General features: G+C 38.4%; 1 protein-coding gene across 3 annotated transcripts; it reads left to right on the top strand.

Annotated features, from left to right (window-relative positions):
- The first annotated feature begins 1528 nt into the window (after positions 1-1528).
- On the top strand, positions 1529-10722 carry pkia (cAMP-dependent protein kinase inhibitor alpha). 3 transcript variants are annotated; one of them, XM_036522287.1, is made up of 3 exons: positions 1529-1866; positions 8595-8772; positions 9332-10722. In XM_036522287.1, the coding sequence occupies exons 1-3, from the start codon at positions 1834-1836 to the stop codon at positions 9415-9417; spliced, it is 297 nt and encodes a 98-aa protein (XP_036378180.1). In that variant the 5' UTR covers positions 1529-1833; the 3' UTR covers positions 9418-10722. The 3 variants fall into 3 exon arrangements, with proteins under 3 accessions (XP_036378180.1, XP_036378181.1, XP_036378182.1); XM_036522288.1 differs by having other exon boundaries at positions 1538-1613; XM_036522289.1 differs by lacking the exon at positions 1529-1866 and adding an exon at positions 4928-5140.
- Positions 10723-23362: the final 12640 nt, after the last annotated feature.

Genomic DNA, 23362 nt, shown 5'->3' with positions numbered 1-23362 from the left:
GTGACATTGGGTCATTTTAGCCAATTGAATGTTGTTGCCTCCTTCAACTCCTAAAGCATCACAGACACAGCCTTCATAGATCTTATGATGAGGTCACAATATCCCACCGGAGATATTGCTTTTCAACAGACTCAGTAATTTCCCAGCTTATCTGTATACTTTGGAATTTAACAAAAACTGCTTTAAAATTCTTTTCTCTCTCTTAAATGCTGCTTATTATCCATAAAGAACAGGCAGTAATGTGGAACCTTTGTTTGCAAATACTGATACAGTTGCTGTACCATTGTCTGCCATTGGAGATTTTGAGGAGGATCTCCCTTGCTATGCAATTGTAGCACTACTTGTCCCACTCTATACATCAGATAATTTGTCTGTCATGAAATATGCAAAGAAAAGTATGCATACATTTGCTTAAACTTGTTTGCCAATATGACTAACTGAAATTGTGCATAGACTTCTGGACTCTTTATATTCCACATCACTACTCTTAGCTGCAATATGTCATAGCTGTCAATACACTCTTTGAGCAGCAGATGCCAGCAATGTGCCATGTGTTATCTTTTTACCTTAAAGAGAAAGATCAACTATGTAGCAAAAAAGTAGACCCCCCCCCCCCCCCCCCCCCCCCCCATGTTACATCACTGTAAATATGTGTTTTACACTGTTTCAGGAACTACTGGTGTTGTTTTAGGCCAATGGTGTCAGCATTTCAACTGGATTTTTGGAAAAATAAATTATGTGTCCAAGATAGTTACTTTGATTACGATCAAGTTAGTACTAGGCTAACTCTGGTAGCTTATGTGCAAATATTTTACTTCAGTGGTGGCACTGTTTTGATCACCTAAAAAAGAGTCAAAGAGCAAGTGATAAAAGAGCCACTTTAAAATATTAGTTTTATACTTTGTGGTAACAGGCAAATCAGTCAATGTGTAGTAATTAAAAATATCCTTCATAATAATAAATAATGATAACAACAACAATCAGAGGGAGAAATTAACTCTGGTACAGCAGATGAATGAAAACAGGGTGGAATACAATTCATAATATTTGTACAAATTAATGCATTATTAATTTATATAACATGCACTGTATTGGTTAATTATTATTCCAGTGATATGTCAGAGTTCTAAAATTCTAACTTCAGAGTTGACTGCATAATATACTGTACACCCATTGCAGCACAATCAAATTTAAAAACGGAACTTATGCTGCTATAATTAAATATATTGTAATAAAGAAGGAGAAGGGGAAAAGAATGAAGCAGAACATGAACAGAACCGCGCAAAAGAGCTGGGTTGTACAAGGCATACTTTTTGAAGTATAGCTATATGGAGCTATAGTGGGCCTGCTTTTAAGCGCGCAGACTAAACGGCTTTTCCTTAAATAATCCTAACATGAGATTCAGTTTTAACATTGGTAAGAAATGCAAATAACATTATGTGTTGCGTTCTATTAGCTACGTGTGTGTCAAATAATCCACCCCGCCTCCCAGCCCCACCGTGGGAAAAAAAGAGAACAACTGGAATCCCTCATGACATCATTTAGTTAGGTAGCTTGGAGTGAATGATACCACAGTTCTAGCCAAGAAAAGGGACCGAGTTTCGAGAGAGAGAGTGTGTATATTATTACTTGGCTTTTTATGAAGTAATAATTAAGCTACTGACAAAAAGCACAGTGGCATGTAGCTAGCTACTCAGCTAGCCAAAATGAAGGACTCCGAAGTAGGTAGAAGTATTTGTTTGGATGAGACGTCATGTTGCATGATGGTGAAGAACAGAATCCTGTCGCACGAACGCGACATACAAAAAATCTGTTTTATGCCGCGGGTTGTGCATGTGTGTATGGGAGAATTTACAGCTTAAACAGGTAGGATTCGTTAGAAATATGCGTGCCGTTAACCATCAATGTACATTTATTCCGGAACGTGTAGGGCAGCTACAACCATGTTGCATGCCTGTGATTTCGTATTTCTGGTTTAATAATTCGTTGACAAAAGAATTTTTGCTCATGGTTGGAAAACAGCAATCGTATGTAATTCAAACATGAACAGCTAGCTAATATATCATGACGTTAAACCAACAGTCAAAATAGTACATCTTATGTACAGGCTAAATCGGTGGTAGCAACTGTTACTAAATAATTCACAATACATGTAGCTTGCTAGCCGGCAATATTTGTACGGCCTGCAGACGTGGATGGCGTGAACAATTACCAATGTTTTTTTTCTTATGTTTTGTACATGGATTTGCAGATGGGATGTGTCCGGAATTCCAAAAAAGAAAACAAAAATGTAACACATTGATCTCTGTTAAGATTTTTGTAGAACTTCTAAAAAAAATTAACGCAGCTAACTAATTGTTTCATTTACAACTAAGTATAGGCTAACTAACAAGTGCCGTACTAGCCATATTTTCGCTCGCTAAACAAAGACAGAGGGGCAGGATACTAGCAGGATACTAGCTGTGACAAAGGATATGTGATACGGCATATCTGAAAGAATGATGCAAAGTAAACTGTTTGCGCAGTAATAAAAGAAATACCACAGGCAGGCATATGATTGTACGTGCGCATGTAGTTTACAGGGGTTGTGTAGGAAGCAGTGGTGGAGCGTCTGGGTGCTGTTCGTGATTTGAATAAATATACCTGCACTGTTAAACAGGCAGTAAAAGAGGTTCTTCTTTGGGTAACGCAATGTCTGTTTGTAAGTCTGCACCCCCGTGCCTCATATGGTATTATAAGAGATAGCCTACTTTCCAAAATGACATAAAGAAACAGTTGACATTTTTTATTAAAGCCGAGAATTTATTCAGCCGAGTTCCGAAGAGTTTAATTCCACTGCCGATTCTAAATGATTCATGGCTAAGAATGTTTCGCATGTTACATGACTGAGGAAGATACAGTCAATTGAAGGTTATTTTGGGCAAATTGACTGATGCTGTGACTGTCATCATAATGTATGTCTGGCCTGCTTTATGTAACTGTGACCTGCTGTGGCACGTGTATCATGGGTATATTGACAACTCAGAGTGGCTGGCTGTCATTACTGCCTGTGGGCACTCCACCAGACCAGACTCTCCCACGCACCCTCTGTATTCTCCATATTGAACTTTTGGACATGGACCTCAGTGCAGAGGATTGTGGGAATTTGCATCATACTGTGCTGTTACTTCAGCTGTGAAGCCTTTGTCATTCTACATATGTGTGACTGTATGTAGCTTTTCTGTTTTGCTATGTGAAACTTCTCAGATAAGATCCACCCCTTAATGGAATGGAATACCTGAAAAGGATTATTATCTAATGATAGCCCAGGTTTTTCCAATATTATTGTAAATATAATTATTTTCAGATAAGAACTTATTATTCACAAAATTGTGTCAGCATCAGGACAGATTGGATCAATGTTGTAGATACAGTTAGATGAATGCATTGTCAGAAATGTTTTCCTTGTGTGCTAGCTTGTTCTACTGAGGTAAGGAGTTATGATACCTCATTAAAAAATACCTCAAATATTCATGTGGGGAAAATCGGTCCTTAGTCCCCTAGTTGCAACTAAAGATTAAACTATGAAGTCTAAAGTACTTTTGTCTATCGTGGTGGATAAGTCATGGTTGCAACAAATACACTCAATTTGCAGTGTTATCAGGTATTAACCGATGAAACAGAGGACATCACTAGGATATAAGAATAGGATTAGGAATGTAGAACTAATGTGTGGTCTTTGGCAGTCAAGTGACATGAGTAATGTAGTTATAGTAGGAGAGTGAAGAACATTGTGAACATGTGAGCCATGCTCTAGTTTAATTATTTAAGACTTAGATTAATTATAGAATAGAGTGTATGGGATTTACACTGAATGTGCTGGTGTCAGTTCACATTTCCAATCGGGAGGGTGAAGTGAAAGCCCTCGCAGCTTGATACTGGTACAAAGTTTGCAGTACTGTAAAGGACCTACATACAATTACATTCATACAGGCTTATTTTTTCTGGCCCGTTAAAATATGTAGTAAGTGCCCGGTACTTCTATACCTCTATACTTGTTTTGTGGCTGTGATACCTCATAAATACTGTTTACTGGGACAGAACTCCTTTAGGTAGTCTGTATCATTAAGGGCACTTATATCTTAATTCACAAGGAAGAATTTAATGTGTACAAAACAGACAAATACTCAGTACAGTTTCCTTTAATTTACAGGAAATGCAATTTACATGTATAGAAATATCACAAAGGTAGGAGGACAGACATATGTAATGATCTTTATCCATAATTTTAAAGTCTTATATTTGTTATTATCCTGAGCAAGAAAAATGTTACATATAGACAAAAGAAAACCATTTTAATATGACTCAGCAAAATTGCTGTTGTTGTAGGGTATACATTTTTCTAAGTGTCCATAGGTTTGTCCATAGTTACTGGCTTTACAGCCAGTGAAACAGGCTAAAACAAGGTGACCTCTGGTCCACCCACAGGTGGTAGAGGTAAATGTTTCAGGGAGTATTTGTATTGTCTGCAGGAGAAGTACATATCTAGTGCTCACTAGCAGTAAATACTCTGATAAACATTAGGATCTCATAGCAGAAAAGAGGAAAACATGTCCCTGTCCCCACGCTGCTTCCTTAATCTCTTGGCTCTGAGAGAAAGGGAAGGAGTTCATCCCTGAAACACGCAGTCAGTAAGATTCATTTCAGTATAGAAGGAAGCGTCAAAGGATAGGCTTTTATTAAATACTTTCTTAAGTTCTAATGTTTACAGTGTAAAACAGGGGACACATGTTTAACCATTACCAGACCTCATGTCTGTTAGCATGCTGCATGTGGAAAGCAGTTTGCCCTGTGCCCCCCCCCCCGCTTATTTCCGAAATATGATAGTAGCCACATTGCAGAAATGATGAGCATGTGGACATGGGCTTTCCTGAATGCATCCCACTTTTTGCGCAGATGAACTCTGTTGTTTGACTGTTTTCCAGTTGAAGGGCAGCATGTTGAGAGCGACAGCTGAGAGTGACTGAGGCATAGTGATGGCATCAACCAAAAATAGCACTGCAGCTTTGCACCCTGGGAAATGGCTGCTCTGACACATGGTGTAAATATTTCAGCTTATCCAAAATCCTCCGGCAGATATCTGATTAAACGCTGATTACCCGTAAGTTGAAGATACCGTCATTTCTTTTGCGTTTTCGCTTCCTGTTGCTTCGCGTAGCGGAATGATTACTGCAGGGCTGTTTGGCGTGTGCGCTTTGTCTGGTGTGGCTTGCCTGGCTGTGTATCATGCTTGTTGACCCAGCCCCTTTGAGATTTTGCAGGCTGTGTGACGCGATGCTCGTTCTGATATTTTTCACTGTCAATGTTAATTTTTTTGTTTCTGTAATGGATGAAATAAGTCTCCAAGCTGGATGAACGCTTTACTATATTAAATACATGTTTTAAACTCATCAAATGTTATACAACTCTTTTGAGATTGGACTACAGCTAATAAGCCTATAGCCATTCTTTTTATACTTTTTCCAATATGAATGACATACTATTACAGTAACTACTCAAATGTTAAGGGGTTTTCATGCTGAGGCTCAACTTGTCATGTTTAAAGCAACATCACTGGCAATTTCCATATTTGTGGAATTTAATTATAATTTAATTAAATGGTGCACATTGTAACAGGCCTAATATTAACTTTTCCATATACTATGTTTGAGTGTGGTATGATTTAAAATTATCCAGTGTCACTGCCACACAAAACATTATTTCTCACATTTGCTTGAACATTTCGTGCAAGTTAGAGAGTCAAATAATTAAACAGCATATACAAAACTGCAAAGGTAGTGAAAATTAGCAGGTAAGAGGTAGTAAGAAACCCATTTCCACCATTGAACATGACAAGACACTATTTTGAGTGTGCTCTTTGTAATTAAAAGAGACACAAGACACATACAATACTAAAACAAAAGGCTAAGTGCTTAAATGTACATATGAAACACTTTTCGTAGAGTTGGAAGTTGAATGCAAAGTTGAATCACTTGAAGTTAAATGCAAACTGCATCTGGTTCTGTTGAACTTCTCACTCTCTTACTTCACATCGCAAGACTAGGACTGATTAAACACAGCCAGTTATGAAGTCAGCAGAATAATACTATGTTAACCAAGCAATATCATTAGCAACAGCATCTTGGTAGCTTGTGGTTGTTCAGACAACTTACAAGACTGGAGATGTCTTGACATAAAAAAATCAAAGGTGAGCATAGTCAGTTGTTCAGTGTTTTGATTTGGGTAGATGTGTAGATATTTTCAGTTATGACCAGCTAGTCGATTAGTGTTAATTTAGTGTGTGTGTGTGTGTGTTTTGCAGCATTGTTCCACCAACTTTGATTCACAGTGATAATATTAGTATGGCATTATTAGTTAATCAGTATTTTAAAACTATCATGCAGAGGGGTTTGAGCAATGTAATATTAACTTGATTCATTTGCAGTTTATTTTTAAGAATGAAGTCTACTAGTGCCATAGCTTTTCTAGCTGTGATGTCAATTACAATATTTAATGCATAATGTCAGATGATGAACCTGTACCTTTGACCTGAAAGATGGGTTGGAGTTTCCAGGTCAATGGCTCTTTTGTAATAAGTGTCTTTTTCCCCAGTGTATTTTGTGGAACTGGAACTGGCATTGTGATATGTAACCAGCTTCATGCTACAGTACACCTGTGATGTCTGTTTACATTACACAAAGCTCATAAATGTGATGTTGAACTTGTGAAGCTCATTAAATATTGGAAGATGACATTAACCTCACATGGAGTTTTACACACTGGATTTTATGTTTGAGTGTCCAGTAGACCTGGGGTTCCAGAAATATGGAGAAGAATGCTATTTTACAAAAACTCACCAAAGCTGGCTTTGGTTCTGGTCTCCATGGCATCTGTGTCTCCTTATCTTCAGGGTGATTTGGTGGGACTATTCCCTAGCCTACTTTAATGTTTTATTTCTGCACACATGAAATTGGAGGTGATTCTGGTGCCCTTTAACAGTGCATGCTAGAATCTTTTAAATGACAAAATCTTTAAGTGAGACAAAACAGCCACCATAACTGGGGCCAGAGGGTGGCTGTAATGTAATGTAATGTAATATAATGGCCCCCTACTGTCATCCTGTGCTGAGGGACAATTGTAGAATCTGCAGTGTATTGACAGTTTAATATATGGGGTTCACAGAAAGCAGATCCTGAGTAAAAACTGTTTTGAAGAAATAGATTAATCCTGCCTAATATTTAGGGTTTATTGCATGTTATGAGCAAATCATAAGGTAGTTAACTCAGCAAGTTTATGTTTGGCTAACCTAATCTTGGGGACCTTCATCAAGAGTGAACCATGTATTTGGTTCAGTTCACTGTTCACTGTTTACAAAAGAGCAAAACCTTATTTATTACGAAAACCCTAACTATATATATATACTTTTATATTTATAATGTAATTATATATTACATGTAAAAAATAGAGAATAAAAGTTGTGTCCAAACCTTTGATTGAACTTCAGTATAAGTCCTCACCACACCTACCATAAAATTCTGCAAAATATGTGTTTTTGTCAATATGTAGTTTGTATTTTATAAACAAAATTATGGTATTTGTAATCCATTACATTGTGTGTCTGTTTTCACCTCTTGCTTATGTTATGTGTCTCTCTCACAGGCATATTATAGTCCTGTTGCTGCCTGAAACATTTGTGGATTTATTACATGCTAATGCTCTTTGCTGACTCACCTGATGAAAAGAGGATAAGATGTTTTATAGGCTTATATGTAGCAGAAACTGGATATGCAGGTTCCATTTTGCAGAGGATGATATTGTTTTGTTTTTTAATGACAATTAATACTGGAAAATGGAGTCCAGTTTAAAAGCTTTTCCAATAGTTCTGCATTTATTGGTTTATTTCTGCACGGATTATTCTGTACTCTTGAGGGGATTTTAACACAATCTAGGAGGGATACTGTTCTAAACCTCCCAGATGGTTGACATATGCCCCCCCCCCCCCCCCCCCCCCAGCCCCCACCCTGTTAGATGAAGCTGTCCTTGATCGTATGTCTCCTAAGGAAACTTGTCTCAGTGTCATTGTCTCAGTGAGTCAGAAATAAAGGTGACCTTCTTCTCAGTTGTGAAGGATAAAAAAACCTGTTTAATGCTCTTTGAGTGAGATGGAAAGTGGACCATTTGGAGCCCTGTTTGCATGCCCATGGTAAATACCCTTCTGGCATCTGTGAAGGCTAGGGCATAGAACTGATATAGTGAGCAGGCCTGCTTGTGCTAGAATGATTGAGTGACTCAGACCCGGCCTGTAGCTTTATTTCCAGGGAGCTGGTTGCCCTGGCAGTGACCTTTCTGTCTAAAGCAGGGGATGTCTCCATCTGCTGGTGACTCAGAGTAACGACAGTTGATGTTGCCAGTGCTTTTCTCTCAATGATCAAAACTTGCCTCTCTCCTTGAATCTGATGCAAATTCCTAGGTGATGTAAAAGGACTTGTGTTTTGTATACAACAGGATCCATGTATTAGAGTGGTAAGGCCATATACCTACCCATTCCTCTAACCACAATCTTTATATTCTTTCAGGCACTGCTATGTTTAAATGAATCAGCGATGACTGATGTTGAATCATCGTATGAAGACTTCATTGCATCAGGAAGAACTGGGCGAAGGAATGCACTGCACGATATCCGTGGAACGCCAGGCGATACGGAGCACTCCGACTTAACCCAGAAGCTGTCTGAACTCGATATCAACAAGTCAAGTGAGTTTGAAACACGCACAAGGAAGTAGTCTATTGTGGCTGTGGTACAAAGAATGGAATGACTTCACTCTGATCATGTTACAATGGTAAACACATCATTCATGCTTTTTTACACCTTATGCCATGAACTTTATATCCATTAGAACATTTCACTGTGGTTTCACCTTTTCTGGAATGTTTGTTTTATCTGGGGAGCAACTAGGTGTCCTAATATCGGTAACTGATCGATCGAGAAAAATCTATGGTGTGTTGCCATAGGAAGGCTGATATTTCAAGGAACTGATCATGCAAGGAAACTGGATTACACAGCTGATGTGTCCTACTGTCAGGGAGGCTAGTGCCAGTGGCATTCAAATGCGGCTCCCCAATCATCTCTAGAGCAGACACCCTCTAGCTGTCTAACTTCCATTTCTGCAGTTTTCTCAAAAGTGGGCACCCTTCCTTTGGTCCGACCAGAGATCCATGTCCTGTCAGTGAAACCACAGAGACAAAAAAAAACCCCTCTGCTGTCAGGTGCCGAATTAAACCCCCCTATGGCCATGTTCCTGTTTCCTCCCAGGTGAAGGTGATGATGCTGAAAAAAGCCAAGGCCCTTCCACAGACCCTCCTCCCAAGCCCCAGGAGGGAAAAGAGGAAGGAAGTTAATGGATAAGGCTGACCCCTTGTGGCCAAGGTGGCCACTGCTCACCACCTTCTAAGAACTGCTGGACACACGAGGCCCCAGTTTCGTAGTATGGAGGACAGAAAACCAGCCAGTAAAATAAGCTCCTGTGGGGCTATACCCCTTTCTTCTTATTGGCACAAGAAGGCGCTTGCATTGCCTGTGTAGGCCTCCACGCCTGCTGCACTGGGCTGCACCTGCATCTTTAGGAATGGCTGAGGGACATGACCTTGTTTTGCAGGATCAGATGTGCAGTGGAAGTGGTGTTTTGTATCATCATATAATTGTTGATACGGGAAACATCAATGTGGAGGTTGAGTTCTAATCGCTGCTGTTGACCAGCAGGTCTCCAGAGTTTTAGGCTCTAATGGAGTTTCTGCTGAGAGAGCAGGATTTTAAGGAGTGCTGTTGCGGGAAGGAAAAGCCAACAGAGACTGCTTTTTAGAGACAGAAATACGACGGTCCGCAGAGAATACCCTAACACTGTCCTTAAGTTCAGCTTCTAAAGCTATGTCTGTGGACGTAGAAGAGGTTGTGTTCCATTTCCAGTTGTTCTTTGATATATATTATTTGTGCAGCGTCAGTGCTGAGAGTGGGTAGATCAACCAACTGCCAAGTGTTTCAGACTGAAATACATTTTTAGGAAATTGCTTTCAGGAAACCATCTTGTTGACACTGGCTGTAAAGTTTAACAGAAACCGCTTTAAGATGATGTTTGTGTACTGTGTTACTCTCTAAACTGCCAGTTTTTTTCAGACTTTCAGCATTTGTAACATAGAAATTTTTGTTTGTAACAAAAATCCTTCAGAATTTTGTGTTCTTTTTGTGTCGCTGTGTATGGTAATTTGTATTGCTGTCAGACAATTCCACCTTATTTTAGGCAGAATACATACCACATCTAATTGTATAAAAGAAGTTAAAAATTGGTCTTCTCATTACATTCTGTGCTCATATCATACTGTCCACAAGAGTCTTTGTTAGCTTTATAGATGGGAATTCCAGAACATGCCTGATGCTTACATTGAAACTGTTATAATATATATAAGTAGCCAAAAAGGAACCATTAATATTGGCATCTTGAAATGTACCATCTTTGTATGAGAATGGAGCACATGAGTACATAACCTTTCTTTTGTGTGTATTGTGTGTGTGTGTGTGTGTGTGTGTGTGTGTGTCTGTGTGCGCATACACATGCATGCATGCATGTATACATGTACAAATCCAGTCAGAGTTATATGCAGCTTCCCAATTTATTAATTTACATTTTTGTATAGTTTTAAAATAATAAACCACACATCAATCATGTACCAAGTGTGGAGTGTGTGCTGTACTGGTGCTGCCACTTTGTGTTTTAATGAAATAAATAAAGGAAATATTATCATTGAACTGTATATCCCTTAATGTTTTTTTTTTAATATGGCTTTATCAGTGTGCCAACTCTGTAAATGGTTAACTTTTATGATACGGTTAAATTTTTTCAGACATAGCACACAGGAAGTTCTTTTGCTCTCCCATGGTTCAATGCCTCACCCTTGTGGCAACACTGAGTATTACAGTCTGTGCTAGTTACTCCATTTCATAGGCCCAAGAAACAATTAACACTGTATAAGACGTCTGTTTAGAAAACAATTATCTGTACACTGTGTTTGAGTTTTTCATTCCATTTCTGTTCATTGAAATAAGTTGTATTGTTGTATTCCTATCTATTATATGTTTCAGGTTGGAAAGTGAGGGTCAGGTTAAAAACATACAGCAGAACGCTTAAGAGAATACTATTGACAAATACTGATCAAAGTGAAGAATCAGACTCAGGACATCTTAAACAGGCTTGGTAAGGCTTGATAGTTGTCACTGGATACACACTAAGACTAATGGTGCAAAGAGCACAGAAGATGATGCAGTTTATGAATAATAATTCTATACTGTCATTTTGATGGCAAACATTTTAGGTCATAGAAGGGTTGAGAACACAGCATAAACAACAGTGGGGACCTACTGTACCAGTCATAGAGATCCCCTACTTTAAAGATCTAAGTGAATGAAGAACTAGCATTCCATGTATGTGGAGCATGCTTTTCAACCAGGCTCTCTCACAGCATAGGTCTCTATCATTATGCAAATGCACTGACTCCACTATTACCTTTTGGGTGATAGATTTTCACCTTAAGAAGGCTGTTGGTCAAGGCCAGTGACTCTTTTTCAACTCTCCAAGACAGGTTCTAAGACACCCCCTGGTGGACAGTGATATTATTCACTATTAACAGCTACGGCCTGAGAGGCTCACATAATCACAGAGTCATGACCTCATAACCTGTCCAATGGTGAGAGCCTCTTTGAAATGCAAGTGAAGACAGTGTATAATTACTGTGAACAATGCTTTCCAACATGAATAAAATATATTTATAAGAAAAAAAAAGAAAGTAGAATCATTGGAAAACACCACAGGTATATTAGCACATCAGGTGAAAAGGGTGACCATATTTAAGCACCTTGATGCTGTCATAAACAATTGTCCTTGTTTCAGTCAGAGTGCACAAAAAGTACCAACTGGCTGAGGAAACTACCTAATTTTTATTATTATTTTTTTTTTTACATCTGTCAGATATATCTCTTTCCCACTTTCTCTTTTTGGCCTGGCACGACTGAGTGTACCCAGCAAAATCTGTATTCTGGAATACAGACTGGAAGGGGCCCAGTGCAGGGAGCTCCAGAGGCTGTGTGAAAGGGGCAGACGGACAAAGCTCATAACACTGCTTTTGACACACAACGGTTGGCACACTGATTTGGGCAGATGCCTTCTGGATGAAGATGCAGTATAAGCTGCCAAAGTTCAATACAAATAGAATTGAACTTTGGCAACTAATATTGGGAAATGTTAGCTTTATCCCCTCAGGCTCCAGGGACCAGGAAGGACAACAAAAAGAATTTTCCATACAAAAGGACAATAAAGGCTTATTTATGGTATCATTATCACATGTACAAGATGTTTACATTCTGGAAAACATATACATTCATGAGCAGGGGAATAGATTTCCAGATCCCTAAAAACAACACAATGTAACCAGTGGTGCCAGTCAGTACTTCCCTTTACACAGAGCTGGTGAGACATAGTACCAGTAATAGTTAAGTTAATCAAATATAGATTTGTTGGTAGGGTTTCTGTTTTTTTTACTGATTAACATTTTTGTATGTCAGGGCAAGATAGTGAGCCAGACATGGGAGCAAGAACTGTGAGAGTAAGAATGACAGAAATCTGATCATTAATGCAATAATGCATGTTTGACAGTTATTTCAATCTCTTATTTAGGTAGTTGTTAATGTAACGAGTGTTGCTCAACATTTTTTTGTGTGTTGGGGGGGGGGGGGGGGGGGGGGTGCATCAGACACAGTATTTAAGATATAGTGCCAGTAAGATTTAAATTCTACATGTACAACTGAATATAATACAAAGTAATACTCCTAGATTCCATATTATAACACAGGGCTATAACAACAGAAAAACAAACCATTGTTTTAAAAGTTATAAAGATATGGTACACAAGTACACATTCATGCAACTGGAGTGTACCCTCTAGTGGTCATGTTTGGCACAGTTTTCTGTTTTACAATTTTTCGCTGGTGTTTCAAAATGCCTCCCATTTTTATGTCAATAATTGTAATATAATGATGTGAACTGCTAAAGTTAAAAAAAAAATAGTGAGATATGCATGTTTATCAGCAGTGAGGAGCACCAAAAGCCAGTAAGTCTCTCAATACCAAAACTGTAAAATGCAGTGTAAAGTCAGTGTAAAATGAAACTCTGCATGAAAATGTTGCAACACAAGCTCATAGGCACATGATGCAAAACAGACACATACCATACAATGCATGTGTGCTTGTTCTTCCATTTCCATGTGTGAACTGGGTGAAGTGAAGGAGCAGTAGAGACTGAAATTGAATCTGTGGCCTGGGAGTTCTCCACAGGGTATACCCAGGGAGGCAGTGATGGATTCCCCTCTGATGGGACACTGTCATGTCATCAGTTCTAATCTCTGCATTCCATCACCAGGAATCGGGAATCTCAATCTCTCTCTCTCTCTCTCTCTCTAGCTCTCTGTTTCTCTCTTTTTTTGCTCTTTCTTTCCCCCTCCCTCTCTTGCTCTTTCTTTCTCTTTCATTCTTTTCTCTCTGAGATGGGTGTAGCTTAGTGGCTGTGGAAAAATGTGTGTCAAGGTCACAGGTTATGTCTGGGAACTCCATGGATCAGCATTTAATTGTAGCCTAAGAGAGGATAATGTACTGTAATGTTGCCTATACAGTGTGTATAATGTAAACTATGCAAGTCTGTTAAGATAATAATTATCAAAATCAACCACAGTACAGAAGATTTCTGAAAGTGAGTACTGAAGACAGCATTTCCCTGCTTTTTTAACAAAGAAAAGGGTGTAAAAAGGGTGTAATAACACCAGTCATGAAAGAACAAGACTTCATTGCCTAGGCAATAATTATTTTGTTGTATATATATATATATATATATATATATATATATATATATATATATATATATATATACACACACACTGCATATTATCCTCTGTGCTGCCACTTGCCCAGGCACTAGTCATTTTTTGCCTGGTTTCCTGTAACTGTCACTTTGCCAGGCATCCTTCCACTCTGCCTCCTTTACAATGGATTCTGCTGCTTGGTTTGTTTTCTCTCAACTTCACTTCCATCCCACTACTCCATTGCTCAATGTCCTTCATGTGGTCCCAGCTGCAAGTCAGGTCTGCTTCAGATTCCCTCGCTGCTGCTTATTGCTGCATGAACCATTTTGCTCCTTCTTCTTTTTTTTTTTTTTGATTCGCTCCATTATTTGTTTCCTGCACTCCCTCTTATCTGTTGAGATCATCATCTACTGGCAGGCCGTCTTTCTCTCTCTATCTCTCTCTTTCTCTCTCTCTCTCTTTCATCTCTCTGTTATTTTCCATTTCTGAAAATTGATCCCTCTTAGTCCCCAGTGGTGGAATTAACGGGCCACCAAGATATGGTGCCGTCCCTAATTAGATTTCATCATCTCATGCGACATACCTCTTTAAGCAAATTCTCAGCATTTTTCTACCTTTCACATCTCATTTCACGCCGTCAATTTACTCACGATTGCATCTTTCTAATATCCCATATAATTCCTCCTATCCTAACTCTAATACAATTGCAAATTTCCCTGAGCATCCTCACATATTGAATTTGATACTACAACGCTGTATTCATTGCAGCCGGCTCTACACAGAGGCGTCCGCTAAATTATGTAACGAAGAAGATGATCACCATCAAGGGCAACATCAACAACAATTGTAATAATAATGATTTAGAGGCATCAGGAGTCCTTTGTTCTCTCTTTTGTGATCATTTGCACGCTCTTTGTCTGCTGTGATGTATTCATTGCTTCATATCACAGCTCTGTTGGACTACCTTCCTTTACACAACACAACAAACCCTGTTGCTCCAGCTCAGAATAATGGCACGGTGCGACGTGAGGAAAATCACATCAGAATGATGGTGGGGAAAAAAACCAAGTGAGGTGCTTTTGTGTCTTTTTGGAGTACGACATGGCTATGATCATTTATCAGAATCATGCAAGAATACATAATAATTTAAAAACTCTACAATGCTTGTTTAGGATTCACTGCTGCTTGTAAGGCTCCGAATTGCAACAGAACTACTTTATTATTGATGCAGAGGCTAGTTTTGCCAGCCTCACTAGTGCAATGCAGTTGGTAGTCTCAAGCAGTCACTGGTGGCAGCGTAGACATTAAGTACTCATTCCTGACAGGAACTGCACTTTCAGTTGTTCAATCTAACCACAACATATTTTAGTCATACAGTCACCTAAGCATTTTTCTGTGTTTCTGCATATTGTTTTTTGCCAGTGTCAGTGACTGCTGAGTTCATGGAGTTGTGAGCAGCGTCATTGTAATCAGTAATCCAAATCAGAATGTAAACACAACCACTTACGTTTACAATATCAGATTCATCTCCTATTTTGAGCAGCACTATACTAACCCAACAAAACAGAGATCAGAGGAGATGAACAATCTCACTGCAACAAGAAATTACTATTTTTTGTTGTTGTTCTTTCATCAGTCCAGGTAAAACATGTTTGGACACCTTTGCCCGCAATAAAGTTCTAATAGGATTTGACTACATTCGGTATGGCAGTGACTCTTTCTTCTCCCTTTGTTCATTTATTTTAAGGGCATGAAGGTAGATACACCAGTGTCATAACATCCTGGCGTAGGTCAGTGTTATGCACATTCAGCTGAATTGGGCACATCTGTGTTGTACACACTCACAGTTAACACGGGTTAAAAAACTAAGCCATGTTAACAGGGGTGTTCAACGCTTGTCCCCTCAGCAGCAGTAACTTAAAGCGTGTCCGACACGGTAGTGAGTGGGGAACAACTCGCATTAAGGAGCAAAAAGATGTGAGAAGGCGAATTTGACCTGAATTCAGTGTGTGCTAAGCCTCGGAGCCAGGCTGCAGCCTGGAAAGCTTGTTCAGCACGAGCGGTCAGGCAGGTGTAAGAACAAGTGGATAATGCAAATGGCAGCGATGTCCAGAAGAAACAGCCCAGGAGTGCGAACAAAACGATGCCATGTTGACAGCTGAAAAGATGCTAACATGGCTTGGACTTTTATGGTTGTTTTGAAATGCTTGAGACAAGTGGGTCTGCATTGTGCAGGGCATTATTGTACCACCTGAAGAACTGGCAAACCCCGACGGCAATAGACATTTCAAGGGTGCCACTACGTGATTGTCAAGCAAATGGGAAAATAACAAATACATCTGGAAGATGCAGATTGCAAACACAGATTGTGTGCACACTTGCCGATGCACTTAGGTTTATAATGAACACATGAGAAATACAGCCTCAGACATGCATTTGTTCCCATTATTATTGTTCATACAGGGTGCCTCCGCTTCGCTCCCTCTCCCTTTGTACTGGACACATCTCCATCAGAATATTGCATCAGATCCCAAGTCTTCAAAGTCATGTGCATTAGTCTAACATCATCAAGGTCCTTGTGCGTTTATATACAATTCCTTTTGTTCAGCACAACAGAATGACAGCAATGTAATGTTCAACAGAATGGCATGACATGCTGTTTGACACATGCATAGAAACAGACGGCTTTATGTCTTTGAAGAGGAAGTTTGGTGCAGTGAAGCTCTTTCGCTTATTTACTTATAACTGAACCCATGGGTCTATACATACCTGTTACAAACCTGGCCTCCTTCCAAACTGTTAAAGCCCACATAGTTCCAACATGATGAAAACTGTTTCATACAAAAACATGCTTTAAATTATTATGTGTGCTCTCAGGTAAACTACAGTGTCAGAGTAAAACATCATGTATTAAAATAATATAATGTGGTCTAGTTGCATATCTCTCTCTCTCTTACACACACACACACACACACACACACACACACACACATATACACATACAATATGGAGAGATATAGGTACTTTAAATGCTTAATATGTTATAAGAAAATACATCATATTCATTATATTCAAAACAATACATCACTTTCTTCAATGTTAATAATGGTGTTATGAAGATGACATAAAAACATGTTATATTCATTTATTTATACTGATATATTCAGAAGTCAGTGAAAATAATTTCAAAAAATATTCAAACCAATGCCCATGTTATTTCCTGCACATCGAATGATTTTTATAGATCAGTATTAAACTCCACAACTCCTCCACTATCCCTCTGTAATCCGTTTTATATGGTAATTTCTTTCTGTAGTAATCACAACATGGGAGATAACATTATTAACAAACATTGTTAATTAGTTAATAAACAATTAAACAGGACAGGCAATTATAATTCTCAGTTTAATAACCCAGTGAGTTGCTATGGAAACAAACCACAATTATATTATATACATACACACACACACACACACGTGTGTGCGTATGTGTGTATGTGAGCCCATATGCTCTGTTATAGCCAGAAATGGCACAATTACTTTTTCTGATCAAATCAGTACAATTAAACAGGTGCTCCCTTTGTTTTTGTTTAAAAAGGCTGATTACATGTATTTTTATTTTGCCCCCAGACATACAAATTCAGGGGATTAAAAAAGTGTTAATTAACAGAACTCAACAGACAATTGTCTGACTCGCATCGTTTTCTTTCATGTTGGGGACAGGTCTGTGTTTCAGGCAAATAAGGAGTGAAATTGGACATTGTGTCTCCGCTTGTTAACAGCAAGCCTCCTAATGACTGTCTGCCAGTCTCCCTGCAGTCCATTGTGATGTGGAGTTAGCCGCTGAGAGTGGGAGGCTGGCACCGGGTGAACTCTGCAGAGAGCGCACCGTGTCAGACTCATCAGCGCAGCGCATCCCCGATCGCCTGGGGTGGGGTCTCGCTGTGGCGGACCGAGCAGCTGCAGGTGTCACATCATGATTTTTGAGATCAAGGATGCCTGTAATTAGACTATGACATTAGATGGCAATGGGGCACCTGTAATGACAATGGATGGAGGGGTTTGTTATGGGGAGAAAGAGAGAGACAGGCAGAGAGAGGGACAGAGATAGAGACAGAGGGGAGAGAGAGGGGGAGATGGAGAAAGAGAGAGGGAGGAAGAGAGAGAGAGAGAGAGAGAGAGACAGAGAGAGAGACAGAGAGAGAGAGAGAGAGACAGAGAGAGAGAGAGAGAGAATCTCATTTATTTACTATAAGGAATATCTTATAAGGGTCAGACAACATCTTAGAATGATTCTCCGGAGTTCAAATCATAAAAAATATATAGAGGACTAGACAGAGGGCACAGGAAGGACAGGAAACTAGTTTTGGATGCCTTAAATTTTTCACCTAGGTGTCCCAGTGGCTCATACCCAACAAAAAGTGTGTTGCATACTAGGGGATGTGGGCCAGAGCCTTCTTGCTCAGAGCATCTCTGACCCACACACTGCTCTCTAGCCCATGACCACTGCAGTGCTGGCAGAGTCCAATGGTGGTCAACATTGAGATGTTTGTCCAGTTCAGCCCAGCTACTGTGTATGCTGTAATCCATTCCTCCCCATGCATTCCCCAACAAAAGCAGACTGAAGACAAGGCTCGGGCACTTTGTGCTCTCAGTAACAATCTCTTAGTATCAAAGTGCCTGTCAGTGACAAAGTGCCTGTCAGTGAGTCGTGCACAATATTTTCCCCAAGTTTCAGCCAAAACTTGTGATGATGTTGGAGAATTGAAAAAAAAGTAGCATTTGCCTAAATGTATTACATAACATTAAACACAATGTGTCGCTGCCATCAGATTGAATGACCCTGGATGACTACTATATTCTTCTGTGTGCTGCATTTTATGTTTTATGGAGAGATGGCACAGAAACAAACAGTTTACTCTTGTACTATCTACTGAATAATAGTAATCACTTGTGTAAATTCATCTGCAGATGGTAAAAATAAGTATGACTCTTTGTGACATTGAAAAAAATTCAAAATTCAATAATAAATTGGTTTCAAGATGACAGTAATACCATTTTACTGTACAACAGACTTAGTTACAGTATGTGGCTGATTTGGAGACTAATGGAAATCACAATAATTAAGAAATGAATCAAAACAAGATGAGCGACACTGTCTCCATCTAAATTTACATTTGCAGAGCTTGCTAACTGAACAGAGTGGGAAAAACACAATGAAGGTATTACACTGAATTCTAATATTGTAAAAGAAATTAAACTGGAAACATTTTATGAGATTCATTGGCTAAGACAAACACAAGCATAAGATCAATAAATAGCTGTTGGAGAATCCACTAAAAGATCATCAAGATGTCTTAGTATAATTGTCATACATTCATACCCAAATATAAAAATTCTATAGGTTTCCTAAAATATGATAGAAAATAGACTTACGGCTGCCTACTGTAAATTTGCTTGCTTCTGCAATTAGGTGTATTTTACTGGAGAACATTCTTTGAAAGGATATTTCTTTCTCTCCCTCCTATATTCTGGCAGAAATGGTATCACACCTGGTTCAGTAGCAAATGATACCCCTGGTCTCTCCATGATTCACATTTTCATTCTAATTTCCTCACAGCATCTTTTCAATGAGATTTTCACAATCCAGAGTCCAGGTGCAGGGTATAACTGAAATCTATTTCCCTCTAGCCGTGTCTAATGTATGAGCCCTTCAAGTACAACACCAGACTATACTTCTACATACAATTCTTGAGATACATGCATTGAGTTAGCCTCCCAGCCCACAGTTTACAATATTATTTCCAGGCAGATTATGATATTATTTATATTTATTAGTCTTTAATGTGGCAATTTTTCTTATTTATCTGTCAGCTCCAGCAAAAATGCATAAATCAAAAATATAGCAATGGAGACACTAACCAGATATAATTATCATAGGGTCTGTCCTTGTTAGAAATAAATACAATTACAGAGCAAAATATTGCTCATATTAGGTCAAACTTTGCATAATGCTGCCTTGTGACTTTTAAACAATATAAAAACACATTTCCCATATCTGCAATATAATACTCTTAAAACAGGATGGTTGCATACTATATCTCTCAACTCCAAAGCCTATAATGTTAATCTGTCCTGCCCATCTTTGAGAGGTTTTGAATCACATGCTGGCTTTTTAATGTGTCCACAGAACTGTAATGCTCTACACTTATTTTCTAACACACGGACATAATATGAATTCAAATGGAGTGTAATTCGGAAAATTATAACAACAAATTCACAAGTTACTGCTTTTCCTTGGATATCATTTTGTTTAGATTCAGCCAAGATTTGATCACATGATCATTCAAAGATACAGTTGCTGTTGAACACCGGAACATTTTGATGCACATATATTTCCTATATCCCATTATTACTGCAACACTACTGTGACTACTACTACTACTACAACAACAACTACTACTACTACTACTAATAATAATAATATGTTGATATGTGTTATAAATCATAATGTATGGTTTATTTAAACTTCACAAATGATATTGGTTTACAAAGCCTGTATACAATGAATGTGTATTTCATACTTTACAATGAAGAGCAAACTTGGGGTAAGGTAGAAGTGGTCACAAAAACTTTGTTGCGATTACTGGATTTTACGGTGTTGAGTCATTACCACGAGGACAACATCATTATTTCCTACTGTGACTAAGAATTGCAAGACCAATAAACATGTCTGCAAATTGATTATGATGATGACACAAAAGAACTTTCAGTGAAGCAAATATACAGAGGCATTATGGGTCTGGTTATGATACCAATAAAGCCAACATTTTCCCAGGCTGAATTATAAGCTACATAAATATATAATATTACATGGCTTCAGAAACATGAAGGAGCTATATTGCCTTTGCATTAGTTTCCTCCTTCATGAGTCTGAAGGGCATTTTTATGCTATTAACCTTTAGACTGAGGAAAATTTGTTCAGTGTGTGATAGAAATGTTTCTCATGGTAAAAGTTTGTAGCAAGGGTTTACTTAATTAGCTCAATGGTTTATGTGATGTTCTTCATTGCTGGGTCTTAGAAAATCTATTGAAAGCATATGCTCATATTTTAAAGGTTAAACTCTCTTTGAAAACCTGCCACAGTAAACTTCAAAATAAAAAAATGTAAAGGACAAGAGAGTTTGCAGTTGGTGTTTTCAGTCACTGTATACATGGTATACACAGTTTTGGCAGACATTTTTAACATTAAATCAATAGATTTAAATTAACATTCCAATTGGTGAAGGAACAACATTAAATTACATGCATTTTCTTCTTGTATTGGTAAACACAGTTTCTGAATGGTTCATAACAGCAGAACAAAAACTATCTCTGCGTATCAAAGTCTTTTGCTCAAATAACGTGATTGTCAAGCAGGAAACACAAGGACGAGGTTAATGCATGGGAAATAGCTGCATTTGTTTGTGAATATGTGTGATGTGAATACATAAATGATCACAAGGAATGACATCAGGAGAAATCATTCCTCAATAATGCTCTTCGGAGTATAGTCTCAAGCAACCTGCCTCTCTCATATGTCCCTATTCAATTCTGCCATTCTACCACCAGGAGGCGGTGTTGTATAACAGAAACAATCAAGACCATTTCATTATGCAGCAGGTTAAGTTTCAGCACTTTCAGCTACATTATAAACAGGATGTTTGGTCATTTGGTCGATGTGGCTTATTGTGCAGTTATTGTACATATGAGTTCTGAATCATTTTGATATCAGAGGTATAACGACTACAGAAACTGATGAAATGTGAATGTGGTTTTTCATTTTATGTTTGGCATTACACTCATGGTAGTTTACACGGATTCAGTTCTATAAAGTGTAATACAATTAAAGTCCTGACACTAAATTAAAAATTCCCTCTGAATAATAATGGACCAAACTCAATAAACAAACAAACAAATTCCAGCTTACGTGGGATTCTGGTTACATACATTACCCTTGATTTGAAATGTATACAATGTACATTGTATTTTTTTTTCCATTTCATTATTTCTTTGAAAAATTATTTTTTAGAAAAAATATTTGTTCAGTGATTACAGCCAATCAGGAGTATTGTGTGCATTTGTTGCACTTATATATTGCAAAATATATTATATTATATTACATATAGTAGTAATGAAATATTCTGTATTGAAGAAATACTTTACAATTCTTACAATGTGTGATAGTAAGACGTAAGGAGTGATATGTGTACAGAAGTATATTTATGAATTTAAAAATTATATTATGAGCTAGATTTTTTAATGTATCATAATGAATAACAAACTTCTAACTTACTTCAGCTATGAATACAACATTAACGTAAGTTCACTTTGTATTCAAGGCGGTTTGGGACCATAGTCAAAAAGTGAACTTAGTGCTAGTTGCCAATGTCCAGCCTGAACATTGCTTCGGAAAATTCTGCTTTCAGCAAAACAAATTTGATCAATTTTTCCCAGTAACATCTTAATAGAATGTGAGTATCAATACCAGACGTCAAATATGGTTCGAATGAAGTTGAAGTTGGGAGCGACCCATGCATGTAATCAAGGCAGATGTGAAGGGAAGAGTTTTCTGGTTGTCTTCCTGCCCAGTACCCAGTATGGCAGCTTCCAGGGTCACACAGGGAGCTCTGAAGCCCTCTCTCAGCCTGGACCCTTTCCAGCTACCTTGGGCGCCTGCCCCACACAAGGTGAATCAGCCCCAACTCAGTCTGTTTGGATGACTCCTGTATCCAAGGAGACCAGAGTGTATGTGCGCGTGTGTGCATGCAAGTGCATTTGTGCGTTTGTGTGTGTGTGTGTGTGTGTGTGTGTGTGTGTGTGTGTGTGTGTGTGTGTGTGTGTGTGTGTGTGTGCGTGTGCTTTGGCAACTGGACCGTATTTTGATTTGGCAACTTAGTGCTGATTGCCACCAAAGATTTTACACCCTCTTACCTTTTGTTTGACTTTTCCTGCAGTGGTCTGATCCATTCATTAGGAATACGTATACATTTGTTGAACATAATAATACTTTCTTGAAGTAAAGGAACTCTGAACTTTGTAAACATGGCTAGCAGACTGTAGTTGTATGCACTGTATGTCTTTGTCTCACTGCTCAACCATGTAACATATGGTACTGTAAGCCTGTCATTTTTGCATTACAGGTATGCCTGATATGATGGACATTTGAAAGGAATCACATTGAACCGTGCTTGGCGTCAGTCATTGTTAATTTACAAATAGGAAAATCATTATTATTGTCTTATACAAACCTTTCTCCAGCTTGGTCAACAAGTTATCAGTATGTGTTTTTCAGAAAGTACATAATTATGTGCAGAAATATTATAAATTCAACATTTTACTGCTGAGCCTCAACAGGCAAACCTTTCTTTCATAATATATTGAAACAATTAAGTTTGTGGCTGGGT

Source organism: Megalops cyprinoides, chromosome 2 (assembly GCF_013368585.1).
Source record: "Megalops cyprinoides isolate fMegCyp1 chromosome 2, fMegCyp1.pri, whole genome shotgun sequence".
Classification (NCBI taxonomy): domain Eukaryota; kingdom Metazoa; phylum Chordata; class Actinopteri; order Elopiformes; family Megalopidae; genus Megalops; species Megalops cyprinoides.
Note: the sequence above shows the minus strand (reverse complement) of the source record. Positions and strands in the feature narration are given on the sequence as shown.